Raw genomic sequence first — 14169 nt, 5'->3', positions numbered from 1 at the left:
GCCAAATCCTCTCAAAAGCATTCAATTCTGCTTTGATGGCAATAAAACATTTTCTTCACTTAACTTGGCATACCTATTTTAATTTTTTTTTTAAATCGCCCTCACTTTGTGCACCAGAAATGTGTACTCTGGAAGGATTTTACACTTCCATCTGTTATTTTTGAACAGATGTCCATAGTGGAAGGATATATGATATCACTAGGTCTGCAGCATTAAAAAAAAGGGGGAAAGACCCGCGCCTGATAGTATAGTAGTTTTATGCAATTAGCCAGATATAAAGTCAGCGCTTAGTACTTACACTATCCCATAAGGGAAAAACAGCTTGTCTGGTTCTCCTGGACCTCACTGTTTCACGTTCTCTTCTGGCTGTGGTGGAGATAGAGGGAAATCCCAAGTCTCTACACTCCCATATGGGATTAAAACAGTTTGTCTGGTTCTCCTGGATCTCACCGGTTCACCTTCTCTCTGGGTGTGGTGGGATTACCAGAAATAAATCCAAAGTTTCTCCATAGTAAATTAAAAATAGAAAATATTTTAAATATTAAAATTATTAGAATATTTGAGATATTAAAATCTCTAAAAAAAAAAAAATTTTAAATTTACTATGGAAAAACTTTGAATTGGCTGCACCCAATCACAGGCTAATAACAGGCTGCAGCGGTCACATGGACTGCCGCGTCATCCAGGGAGATCGGCCTGGATGCCGAAGGAGGGACGCGTCACCAAGACAACGGGCGGTAAGTATGAATTTCTTTGACTTTCACAAGGGAAAGTGCTGTCCCTTCTCTCTATCCTGCACTGATAGGGAGAAGGGAAGTACTTTTACCGCAGTCCGCAGCAGCTAGTCCGCATCAATTTACTGCACATTTTGTGCAGATCCGCAGCAGAATCTGCAACGCAGATTCTGTGCGGCATTGATGCGGACAGTTGCGGAGGAAATCCGCCACGTGTGGTCATGCCCTAACACTTCCAGCGCGAGTTACTCTATTTTTCTACTGCAGCATTAAACTTTGCCACATATAAAAACAGATCTCTTATAATGAAAATGAAGGATAACTTCACACGTGCAGTTTTGTTACTTGAGAAAACATGGCAATGTTGTGTCTTAATGTGGGCCTAGTTTTGGCTTAAAAAACTGCATCAAAAAGGAACGTGACAGCACTATTATTAAGGCTGGGACTAGACCTAGACTTTAGTTTTGTAGTAAGAAATAAATCGCTGTCCATAGGAAAGCATTAGACTAGGACTAAACGATAATTTTTTTTGGGGGATAAATACTTAAGCAAAAAATAAGCTAACGAATTGCATTACTGGTGCGATTTTAAAAGGGTAGCTAACTTTCCATGTGAATCTTCAGAATAATCTTTTTTTTGTATACATGAGGAATAACAGTACTTCTAGCCATTGTGTGAATTATATTCTGATTTTTTTTTATTTTAGAAGTTTTTCCCTCTGCAGGCTCTTTCTAATCGTCAGTTCTCTGAGCTAGCGAGCGGAGTTAAACTGCTATCATGTCTTCTATACACTGCACACATTGAGCAGGATTCTCCTCTTCTATTATCTAATTTTTGATTCTGGGTAAACCTCTTTAATACAATTGGTAAAGTGAAATTAGTTATTACATACAGAACCAGCTTATAGTAACATATACACAATAGAGTGCAAAAGTTTTAGGCAGTTTTCGAAAAAAGCTGCAAAGTAAAAATGCTTTAAAAAAAATAGAGGTTTGCATTTTGTTAATTGATAAAAAAACAAAACAAAGGGTATAAACAGAAGAGAAATCTAAATCAAATCAATATTTGGTGTGACCACTCTTTGCTTTCAAAACAGCAGCAATTCTTCTAGGTATACTTGCACAAAGTAATGGATTTTGTAGGCTTATAGTCCAGTGTATGCTTAATCAATTTTACCAAACAGGTTAGAATAGTCATTTTCATACATAGGTTGAAACTGGGTGAGGAACAGCCAAGCTCTGCTATAAAGGTAAGGTTGTGGAAGACCATTTCATGTCACAGGTCCACCATGGCACGACTGAGCACAGCAACAAATAGTTATACTACCAACAAGGTAGTTATACTGCATCAGTAAAGTCACTCCTAGGTAAAGATTTCAAAGCAGACTGGGGTTTTAAGATGTGCTGTTCAAGCTCTTTTGGAGAAGCCCAAAGAAACAGGCAACATTGAGGACCGTAGACGCAGTGGTCGGCCAAGGAAACTTAATGCAGCAGATCAAAGACACATCATGCTTACTTCAGAACTATCTTCAGCGTAAAGAAGAACAAGGAGCCCTGGAAGTAATTATATGGCCCCCACAGAGCCCTGATCTTAAGATCATCGAGTCTGTCTGGGATTATATGAAGAGACAGAAGGATTTAAGGAAGCCTACATCCACAGAAGATATGGGGTTAGTTCTCCAAGATGTTTGGAAGAACCTACCTGCCGAGTTCCTTCAAAATCTGTGTGCAAGTGTACCTAGAAGAATTGATGCGGTTTTGAAGGCAAAGTGTGGTCACAACAAATTATGATTTGATTTAGATTTCTCTTCTGTTCATTTACTTTGCATTTTGTTAATTGATAGTTCTTTTTTAACACCTCTGTTTTTGAAAGCATTGTGCGTGTGTGTGTATATATATATATATATATATTTTTTTTTTTTTCTTTTAATTATTATCCTGCAGCAGCAACAGCATAGAGGAGATTATACAGCAGTAATTATCAGTGTAGCTAAAAATCCAGCACTGAGGTGAGATATGAATCTTACCAGATCATCTGTGTCTCCTCTCACTCTACTCCTGCTACCTCTCCATAGACTTTTTTTAGTCAACAGATCTGTGTCTCTCTGTGCTCCTGCCCCTCCCCCTCCTCTCCATAGACTTGTATAAGCAGGCAGTGAAGAGACACACCTCCACTTTCTGCTATCCATCAATTCTGCTGTATAACTAGAGACTTATTTTGCTCGACAACGTGACAGGATTACAGGAAGGGAAACACCTAGTGGCAGTAACTTCATACAGAATTTGCATGGATGAAACAACTACAATTTAACAGTAAGTTAATTTACATTTTTTTTTATATCAGGTATACTATTAGATAAGCATAAGTGGTTTCAAAAATTAATGTCCATTTAAGATACTCAATGCTTTCCTATGGACAGCCATTTTTATTTTGTTTTGCAGTGAGATAAATAGCCCAAGCCTAATGCATTCCTATCTACAGCGATTTGTCACTCACTATAAAAAGTCTGTCTTGTCACAGCCTAAGACACAGAACATAGTTATGTTTTCTCAATTACATAAAAAAATTAAAAAGACAGCAATTTAAAAAAACAACAACTATACATGTGAAGTTACTCTTATTGGCCTTGCCCTAATGTAAAAATTGACACTATTTACAGAATGTTGCCATTTTGGGTTCCTATACATGTGGTTGTTTGAGGGTTTTTTTATTTGAAGGTTAGATGGATAATGAAACAAAAACACACTGCTTTTTTTCTTTAAAGCTTAAACCAGTTAGATTTTTATTTTACTTGATGCAACTATGCTTAAATAAGTTGTGAAAATGGTCAAGTGTCACTGGATAGCCAAGTGTGTTCTTCTGTTGTGATCATGTGCAGGATTCATTCACTCATCTCCCACTTAGGTTATAAAATTGTTACACAGACACCTCCATCCCACTGACCCTCTTATGTGCATCACAAACATGTAAGTGTGAATAAATAATATATATACACATTGTATACTTGGATACTTGCACTCAGGGTTTTTTTTTTGTACTCCAAGTAAGAGTGCACTTTGTGCTTTACTGGGGCAGTCAGTCCATCTTTGGTGAGTAGAATGTTTGTTGGGTTACCCTAGGAAGGCTAAAAGTAGCTCAGACGTAGGTTGACATCCCAAAAAAGAATTATAACTTGATGAACACGACACTACCATCTGCGTGGGTGCAGTCCAGCTGTATGGATGTGTCATGTGATGGTTAATCTCCGTCTTGGACAATTTGATACTAGTCCAGATCTATCGAGATGCAGCGACACTGTTTGACACGTGTTATTCTTTTCTTCTTTGTGGGTGGCTGTAGTTCAGGACAGTTGAGTGTAACCACCATGGTAGTGAATTTTTTAGGCTTACAGAATGAGCAGGACTGGAAGGATCCCTCCTCACGGCGGATATGTCGGGGAATGTAGAAAGAATTGCACTGCCCATAACAGAACCTGTTGAGGATGGTGCGTTTGTTGCATCCTTCTTCATGGATGGTTTGCTTGAGTGGCTGTGTCTTACACCAGTCCCTCTTCAGATACTTTCTTTCTGTTACATGTAGTGCTTCCTGACTAGACTCCAACACCTCCTCAGCTACCAGAGCTTGTCCTTTTCCTTTACCTCTGCCCCGATTCCCTGGCCCTGCCTGGCCTTGTTCAGAATCATTGGGCTGCCCTTTGTCAGGAGGGGGTATGGCTCCTTGAGATCCACGAACCTTTTTATTCCCTTCAATGTTTGGCACCAAGAGTCCGAAGAGAAGGAGCATGGGTCCCAGTGCATAAACCAAATGGTTCATCCTAGAACAGAGAGAGAAAAAAGAGAAAGTGTCTTATTTACTATTTCTTCACGAGAATACATGTTTTAAACAATTATACACGAACAAAACAAAAAATGGAAAATAATTGCAGAAGCACTAGAATATGCAGTAGAAAAAGGGTGGCAAGTTTCTGTACGTTGTCTACCCCACAGGTAATATCAGTGATTGACAAAGCTGCTGAAATGTAAATAACCTTGTTAAAACTTAAAAACCTCCGCATGTACAGCAGATTGGTCACCTAACACCCCTTAGTTTTAGAGCATCAGGTAGGTACTAAGTGTGTTATGCATCAGCTCCTATAAGCTGCACAACCCCATTCTCTTTTGAACGAGTCTGCAATAGCTGGATGGAGGCAAAACACGAGCCCCCTTAGGGGCTCCAAAAATTTACATATAGTGTGCACTTTATTTTGCCTCATCCCCCTTAATCGGAGGAAATGCAGATGTCCTACAAGACTCCAAATTGGTGTTGTCTATTGGACAAGATTAACTCTTTAACCTCTCCATTAGGTCATCATATAGATGTCCTAAAAATTAAAAATTCTGTTAAATAATCTTTAGGGTATAGTTGGATATTATAGTTTGTTTTTTTCTGATAATAGAATTACAACCTCCTGAATTAAATGCAATAATTTTCTAATACTGGGACTAATGCCTCATAACTAGCAAAACTTTCTATATACAGGCATAAAGGATTACGTTCATCTTCCATGAAGGGTCTGAATCGTATGGATGAGAAAATTTTTTAAAACCGATCCTTATCCATCTTTTATCATATCCACATATGTTTGGTACATTTTAAATAATTTCATGAAGATTATAGAACATCTGCACTCGTGTGCCAATAATTTATAATTGGCCTCCTGCATCTTCGGGCTAATAAAGCTAGCATGGGTCACTTTAAATACTTTAAGATCACAGAATAGGAAAAAAGGCATCTTTAGATCCATTTATACAATTACACTAAGTCTATAATAGTTCTGTATTACTCTTAAACTCCCAGAGTCAAATTCTGCATATGGCACTAAATTTTATGTCCTGACTGATCCTTTGTCAAGATATGGCTTCAAAGCCGAATATAACACAGTCTATATCCTTCAACAACCTTTCTTTAATGTAAATAAGAAAAAGATGGCAAACATACCCTTAATGCACAGATATGGAAAAAGAAAATTCCCTTAGATCTCTAGAAAATACTAAAGTGTAAAAGAGGAACTCAAACCAGAGGCTGAAACGTTAGGAGCAGGAACAGTGTACACATTCCTCTACTTTCATAAGGCCACACACTCCGTAGGATTTAAATAAAAAGCCTAGTTTTGCATTGTTACCCTAAACAGGAATGGGATAACAAGGCATTGGGATTATAAGCGCATTTTCACACGTTGCAGAAATCCCTGTAACTGTTTGCAAATCCATGCACATGCTGCAGAAACCACCCCATACACATGTATAGATTGAACTTTCCGTCACAGGGGGCTGCAAGAATGGTCATTGCAGAATTTTCAAACTTTATACCGAGCCTAAACTTTCTGTATCCACCATAAATACAAAAATGGCCATAACTTGGCCAAAAATGCTCGTTTTTTAAAAATAAAAACGTTACTGTAATCTACATTGCAGCGGCGATCTGCTGCAATAGCAGATAGGGGTTGCAAAATCTGGTGACAGAGCCTCTTTAACTAGTGACTGAGATCGGGAAATTTCAGAATAAAGCAGAGAGATCCCTTTTGATTTTGACGATGCTAAGACAAATATCTTGTGTGCACTAATAGGGAAAACTGGGGAATCGACAGAACTTGACTGTAAAATATGGCGGATTTGAAAATATTTAAACAGATCATGTTTGGGAATGTGGTAACTATCTACCAAATTATAAAAAGGTATTAGTACAGCTCCATCATACAATGACCCTATGTCACATATTCCAGCCTTTACCCAAATCCCCAAATTAATTCCTGGCGTGAAGGAAGATAGATAGCAAAGGGGAAGTAACTTCAGAGATATGCACTCCGACACAGGCGTAACTGAAATAAGATATTTCCAGGAGGATATGGAAGCAACAATAGAGAGTAAAGGTCTACCCAATACTGGGCCTTTAGACCCTTTTATAGACAAAAGGGAGACAAGAGGAAACCCCACCATGGCCCTCTCAATCTCGACCCATCTAAGATCCGAATTACTCGGCCACCAATGGGTAAGAACAGTAGAATGAAAATGTTTTTTATATCCGGAACTACCATCCCCCCAGAAAGCCAAGGTCTGACCATCGTGGAAAGTCGTATTCTCTGTTTCCTTCCAGCCCATATAAAATCCGTAAGTAATTTCTGAAGTTTAGAAAGATAAGAATTCGGAACCGGGATGATTACTGTACGAAACATAATATTACAGGCAATACCATCATTTTAACTATAGCTATCTTACCTGCCGAGGAAATCATCAAAGGTTTTGAATATTTTTTCAATAATTTGGAGACTTTAGCAAGTAATGGAATATAATTCTTCATAAAGAGAGCTGAGCTAGGACTAGTAATAGACACTCCTATGTATATAATCTGATCCTTTTTCCATTCATAGGGAAATTTTGCGCTTAAAGCAGCTTTAATGGTGGGATCTATACCTATACTCAATATTTGAGACTTAGCCGGGTTAACTTTATAGTACGATACTCTACCGAACTCAAAAATAGCTTTCTGGACCGAAATTAGGGATTGTAGAGTGTCCGTAATTGCAAGAACATCATCGGCATAGAGACCAATTTTGTGGACTCTAGGACCAACTCTAATACCCTTAATACTTGGATCATTGCGCATCAACTCTGCCAATGGTTCCATGGCTAGGGCAAATACAGGGTGGGCCATTTATATGGATACACCTAAATAAAATGGGAATGGTTGGTGATATTAACTTCCTGTTTGTGGCACATTAGTATATGGGAGGGGGGAAACTTTTCAAGCTGGGTGTTGACCATGGCGGCCATTTTGAAGTCGGCCATTTTGTATTCAACTTTAGTTTTTTCAATGGGAAGAGGGTCATGTGACACATCAAACTTATCGAGAATTTCACAAGAAAAACAATGGTGTGCTTGGTTTTAACGTTACTTTATTCTTTCATCTTGCCGCGTTTTTTGCCCGCTGCGATTGAGGACAGCAGACAAAAAACGCAGCGAAAAATTCATTTTCTGCCTCGCATTGATTTCGATGGGAGGTCAGAGGCGGAACCGCGGCAAGAAAGGACGTGCTGCTTTTTCTTTTTTCCGCGACTGGCTCCCATTGATTTCAGATTAAATCAATGGGAGGCGGTTTTGGAAGTTGTTTGGTGCTGATTCTGACGCAGTGTCCGAGTCAATATCAAGGCCCAAAAACTCTGAACTGGGCCTTATTGTTAGGGCTTATTCAGACCAACGTGTAATACGTCCGTGCAACGCGCGTGATTTTCACGCGCCTCGCACGGACCTATGTTACTCTATGGGGTCGTGCAGACTGTCCATTTTTTTTGCAGCGTGTGGATGAGATTTGTTCAAATCTCATCCACTCTGCTGCGACTGTGATACGCTGTGGGTTTTCCACAATAAAATGTGTTGCATAAAATCCGCAGTGTTCATGCCTAGTGTGTTCCTACCCTAAGGCCGGATTTACACAAGCGTGTGCTTTTTGTGTGTGCAAAAACGTGGCGTTTTGCGCATGCAAAAGGTCCATAACAGCTCCGTGTGTCAGCAGCGTATGATACGTGGCTGCGTGATTTTCGCGCAGCCGCCATCATTATGACACTCTGTTTGTAGCACGTGGTGCTTTTCTGTTTTCATTCATAGTTTATACTGCTGCGGAAGTGCTGGGCGTGATTTTCACGTACCCATTGACTTCAATGGGTGCGTGATGCGCGAACAATGCACAAATATCGGACAAGTCGTGAGTTTTACGCAGCGGACACACGGACACACGCTGCATGAAAATCACTGACAGTCTGAACGGCCCCATAGAGTAACATAGGTCCGTGCGAGGCGCGTGAAAATCACGCGCGTTGCACGGATGTATTACACGTTCGTCTGAATAAGCCCTAACAATAAGGCCCAGTTCACAGAGTTTTTGGGCCTTGATATTGACTCGGACACTGCGTCAGAATCAGCACCAAACAACTTCCAAAACCGCCTCCCATTGATTTAATATGAAATCAATGGGAGCCAGTCGCGGAAAAAAGAAAAAGCAGCACGTCCTTTCTTGCCGCGGTTCCGCCTCTGACCTGCCATCAAAATCAATGGGAGGCAGAAAATTCATTTTTCGCGGCGTTTTTTGTCTGCTGTCCTCAATCGCCACGGGCAAAAAACGCGGCAAGATAGTGTGGGCAGGTCAAAATCTGCCTCAAAATTCGGTGCGCTGTTTCAGGCGGTCGCGGGTGCGCATGCGCGGGAGTTTGCGGGTGCGCGCGATCGGTCGCACGGGCGGCAGTGTTTGACGGCCCCCATGACGACCTCCATGCTACCCAGGGCCGCCATCAGGGGGGGTATTATGGGTACTGATGTGAGAGGCCCGGCCAAACCTAATTGAAAGGGGGGCCCGCAGCTCACGACATTCTTTTGGTGAAAAAAACGGGCCCCATTGCAGGGGCCTGTTTTTTTTCTACCAAAGGCAAGTCGCGGCAGTTGCCGGGCCCCCCTTTCAATTAGGTTTGGCCGGGCCTCTCACATCAGTACCCATAATACCCCCCCTGATGGCGGCCCTGGGTACCATGATATAGTGCTGGACGGAGTACCGTTAACAGGCGGTGCCACGGTAGGGTGGCCCAGAAAATTTAGCTGTAGGGGGCCCTGAAATTCCTGATGGCGGCCCTGGTTACAGGAGGGTGCCAGCTGTATAATACAGCTGTCACCCCGCGGTGATGGTGTCGGCTCTGCTCCTGAGCCCGCACCATCACTGCGCCGTATATATACGGCGCTTTGCGGGAAGCACCTCCCGACAGCGCCGTATATATACGGCGGATGTCGGGAAGGGGTTAAAGAGGCTCTGTCACCAGATTTTGCAACCCCTATCTGCTATTGCAGCAGATAGGCACTGCAATGTAGATTACAGTAACGTTTTTATTTTGTAAAAACGAGCATTTTTGGCCAAGTTATGACCATTTTTGTATTTATGCAAATGAGGCTTGCAAAAGTACAACTGGGCGTGTTGAAAAGTAAAAGTACAACTGGGTGTGTATTATGTGCGTACATCTGGGCGTTTTTACTACTTTTACTAGCTGGGCGTTCTGACGAGAAGTATCATCCACTTCTCTTCAGAACGCCCAGCTTCTGGCAGTGAAGACAGCGTGTTCTCGAGAGATCACGCTGTGACGTCACTCACAGGTCCTGCATCGTGTCAGACGAGCGAGGACAAATCGGCACCAGATGATTCTGCAGCAGCATCGGCGTTTGCAGGTAAATCGATGTAGCTACTTACCTGCAAACACTGATGCTGCTGCAGAATCAACTGTAGCCTCTGGTGCCGATGTGTCCTCGCTCGTCCGACACGATGCAGGACCTGTGAGTGACGTCACAGCGTGATCTCTCGAGAACACGCTGTGTGTCTGCACTGCCAGAAGCTGGGCGTACTGAAGAGAAGTGGATGATACTTCTCGTCAGAACGCCCAGCTAGTAAAAGAAGTAAAAACGCCCCGATGTACGCACATAATACACGCCCACTTGTACTTTTACTTTTCAACACGCCCAGTTGTACTTTTGCAAGCCTCATTTGCATAAATACAAAAATGGTCATAACTTGGCCAAAAATGCTCGTTTAAAAATAAAAACGTTACTGTAATCTACATTGCAGCGCCGATCTGCTGCAATAGCAGATCGGGGTTGCAAAATCTGGTGACAGAGACTCTTTAAGGTTTAATTATTTTAATCTTTCCTCATAACTTAGATTCTCCATGCCTCTTCGTTGCTCTTCTTTGTATTTTTTCTAACTCCAGGGCATCCTTTCTATGAACTGGAGCCCAGAACTGAACTGCATATTCTAGATGAGGCCTCACTAATGCTTTGTAAAGTGGTAATATTACATCCCTGTCCCGCGAGTCCATGCCTCTTTTAATACACGACAATATCTTTCTGGCCTTTGAAGCAGCTGATTGACATTGCATGATGTTATTTAGTTTATGATTTACAAGTACACCCAGATCCTTCTCAACAAGTGACTCCCGCAGTGTTGCTCCCCCTAGGACATATGATGCATGCAGGTTGTTGGTACCCAGGTGCATAACTTTACATTTATCTACATTAAACCTCATTTGCCAAGTGGACGCCCAAACACTTAGTTTGTTTAAATCCGCTTGCAATTCACAAACATCTTCCTTAGACTGAACTATATTACATAGCTTGGTGTCATCTGCAAAAATAGAAATAGTGCTATTAATCCCATCCTCTAGATCATTAATAAATAAGTTTAATAATAGTGGTCCCAGCACTGAACCCTATGGTACACCACTTATAACCGGGGACCATTCAGAGTAGGAATCATTGACCACAACTCTCTGGATACGGTCCTTGAGACAATTCTCAATCCAATTACAAACTATAATTTCTAAACCTATAGTCCTTAATTTACCCATTAGACGTCTATGAGGGACAGTGTCAAATGCCTTTTCAAAGTCCAAAAACGCTATATCCACAGTGGCCCCTCTGTCTAGGCTTTTTCTCACCTCTTCATAAAAACAAATCAGGTTGGTTTGACAACTTCTCTCCTTATAATACTAAGTGACAGCCCGCACGGTTTTACTATTTTTTGTCACATAATCCTGTTTATAGTCCCTCAATAGCGCCTCGAACATTTCCCCCACAATGGATGTTAAGCTTACTGATCTATGTATAATTACCCAGGGAAGACCTAGGGCCCTTTTTGAAAATAGGCACCACATTTTCCCTGCGCCAATCCCTTTCCACTAGAGAATCTCTAAATATTATGAAGAGGGGGGACAGAAATAACTGAACTAAGCTCCTTAAGAACTCTAGGGTGTATCCCATCTGGTCCTGGGGCCTTGTGTACATTTTTTTTATTTAACTTCGCTTGGACCATATCTACATGCATCCAATTCAGTATATCAACTGATATATTAACAGCACTGGCATCGGCTACATCTGCTGTTCTTTCTTCTGTTGTATATACAGAGTTAAAGAACCCATTTAGTAACCCTGCCTTCTCTTGATCCCCTGTGACCACTTCCCATTACCACTATGTAGGGGTCCTACATGTTCAGACCTTGGCTTTTTTTGCATTTACATACTTGAAGAATTTTTGGGGGATTGGTTTTACTATCCTTGACCACCTGCCTTTCATTTTGTATTTTTGTTGATTTTATTACCTTTTTACAGATTTTATTAAGTTCTTTATAATTCATCAAAGGCTACAGCTACAGTGAAGGAAATAAGTATTTGATCCCTTGCTGATTTTGTAAGTTTGCCCACTGTCAAAGACATGAACAGTCTAGAATTTTTAGGCTAGGTTAATTTTACCAGTGAGAGATAGATTATATATAAAAAAAACAGGAAATCACATTGTCAAAATTATATATATTTATTTGCATTGTGCACAGAGAAATAAGTATTTGATCCCTTTGGCAAACAAGACTTAATACTTGGTGGCAAAACCCTTGTTGGCAAGCACAGCAGTCAGTCGTTTTTTTGTAGTTGATGATGTGGTTTGCACACGTTAGATGGAATTTTGGCCCACTCCTCTTTGCAGATCATCTGTAAGTGATTAAGATTTCGAGGCTGTCACTTGGCAACTCGGATCTTCAGCTCCCTCCGTAAGTTTTCGATGGGATTAAGGTCTGGCTAGGCCACTCCATTACCTTAATGTGCTTCTTTTTTGAGCCACTCCTTTGTTGCCTTGGCTGTATGTTTCGGGTCATTGTCGTGCTGGAAGACCCAGCCACGAGCCATTTTTAATGTCCTGGTGGAGGGAAGGAGGTTGTCACTCAGGATTTGACGGTACATGGCTCCATCCATTCTCCCATTGATGCGGTGAAGTAGTCCTGTGCCCTTAGCAGAGAAACACCCCCAAAACATAATGTTTCCACCTCCATGCTTGACAGTGGGGACGGTGTTCTTTGCGTCAGCATTTCTCTTCCTCCAAACACGGCGAGTTGAGTTAATGCCAAAGAGCTCAATTTTGGTCTCATCTGACCACAGCACATTCTCCCAATCACTCTCAGAATCATCCAGATGTTCATTTGCAAACTTCAGACGGGCCTGTACATGTGCCTTCTTGAGCAGGGGGACCTTGCGGGCACTGCAGGATTTTAATCCATTACGGCGTAATGTGTTACCAATGGTTTTCTTGGCGACTGTGGTCCCAGCTGCCTTGAGATCATTAACAAGTTCCCCTCGTGTAGTTTTCGGCTGAGCTCTCACCTTCCTCAGGATCAAGGATACCCCACGAGGTGAGATTTTGCATGGAGCCCCAGATCGATGTCGATTGACAGTCATTTTGTATGTCTTCCATTTTCTTACTATTGCACCAAAAGTTGTCTCCTTCTCACCCAGCGTCTTACTTATGGTTTTGTAGCCCATTCCAGCCTTGTGCAGGTCTATGATCTTGTCCCTGACATCCTTAGAAAGCTCTTTGGTCTTGCCCATGTTGTAGAGGTTAGAGTCAGACTGATTAATTGAGTCTGTGGACAGGAGTCTTTTATACAGGTGACCATTTAAGACAGCTGTCTTTAATGCAGGCACCAAGTTGATTTTGAGCGTGTAACTGGTCTGGAGGAGGCTGAACTCTTAATGATTGGTAGGGGATCAAATACTTATTTCTCTGTGCACAATGCAAATAAATATATATAATTATGACTGTGATTTTCTGTTTTTCTTTTTTTAAATATAATCTATCTCTCACTGGTAAAATTAACTAAAAATTCTGGACTGTTCATGTCTTTGACAGTGGGCAAACTTACAAAATCAGCAAGGGAACAAATACTTATTTCCTTCACTGTATAGCCTCAGATTTTTATTTTTCAAATTCCCTTTTTACAGAAGGTGTAAGCCATGTGGTGTTTAATTTGTCGTTTATACTTGTGACTTATAGGAATAAATTTTGCACTAGAATTACCCAAAGTAGATTTTAAGATCTCCCATTTATCATTTGTCCCATTATTTGACATTAGTTCTTCAAAGTCTATGTCCTGAATTGCAGCCCTCATCCTGGAGAAATTGGCCTTCTTAAAATTAAGTGTTTTGCCCTCCCAGCCTGTGTTTGTTCTTTACAGTATAGGTAAAATGTAACTATATTGTGATCACGGTCACCGAGGTTTTCACGAACATTGACATTCCCAACAAGCTCTGCATTATTAGAAATGACTAGATCCAACAGAGCTTCACCTCTATTCGGGTCTTTCACAAACTGGCCCATAAAATTTTCCTGCACAGGTTGAGGAAATGTCTCCCCTTTGCAGTTGAAACCGAACCAAGACACCAATTAATATCCCGGTAATTAAAATCTCCCATTATCACTACAGCACCAGCCTGTGCAGCCCGCTCCATCTGTTTATATAGCTGACCTTCCATCTCCTCAGTTATATTGGGGGGGTCTATAGATTACACCAAAAGTAATTTTTTCAGTGTTTACCTCTTTGTAATTC

The 14169-nt window shown here is 41.2% G+C and overlaps 1 protein-coding gene across 1 annotated transcript in view; it reads right to left on the bottom strand.

The window, feature by feature from the left end:
- Positions 1-3511: 3511 nt before the first annotated feature.
- The window catches only part of GREM1 (gremlin 1, DAN family BMP antagonist), a 34604-nt gene continuing 23946 nt past the window's right edge, over positions 3512-14169 (bottom strand). The window contains exon 2 of the mRNA XM_075843380.1: positions 3512-4548. Within this exon, the coding sequence (XP_075699495.1) occupies positions 3999-4547 (549 nt within the window). The 5' untranslated portion in view covers position 4548 and the 3' untranslated portion in view covers positions 3512-3998. The remainder of the gene's footprint in view (positions 4549-14169) is intronic.

Source organism: Rhinoderma darwinii, chromosome 12 (genome assembly GCF_050947455.1).
Source record: "Rhinoderma darwinii isolate aRhiDar2 chromosome 12, aRhiDar2.hap1, whole genome shotgun sequence".
Lineage (NCBI taxonomy): Eukaryota > Metazoa > Chordata > Amphibia > Anura > Rhinodermatidae > Rhinoderma > Rhinoderma darwinii.
Note: the sequence above shows the minus strand (reverse complement) of the source record. Positions and strands in the feature narration are given on the sequence as shown.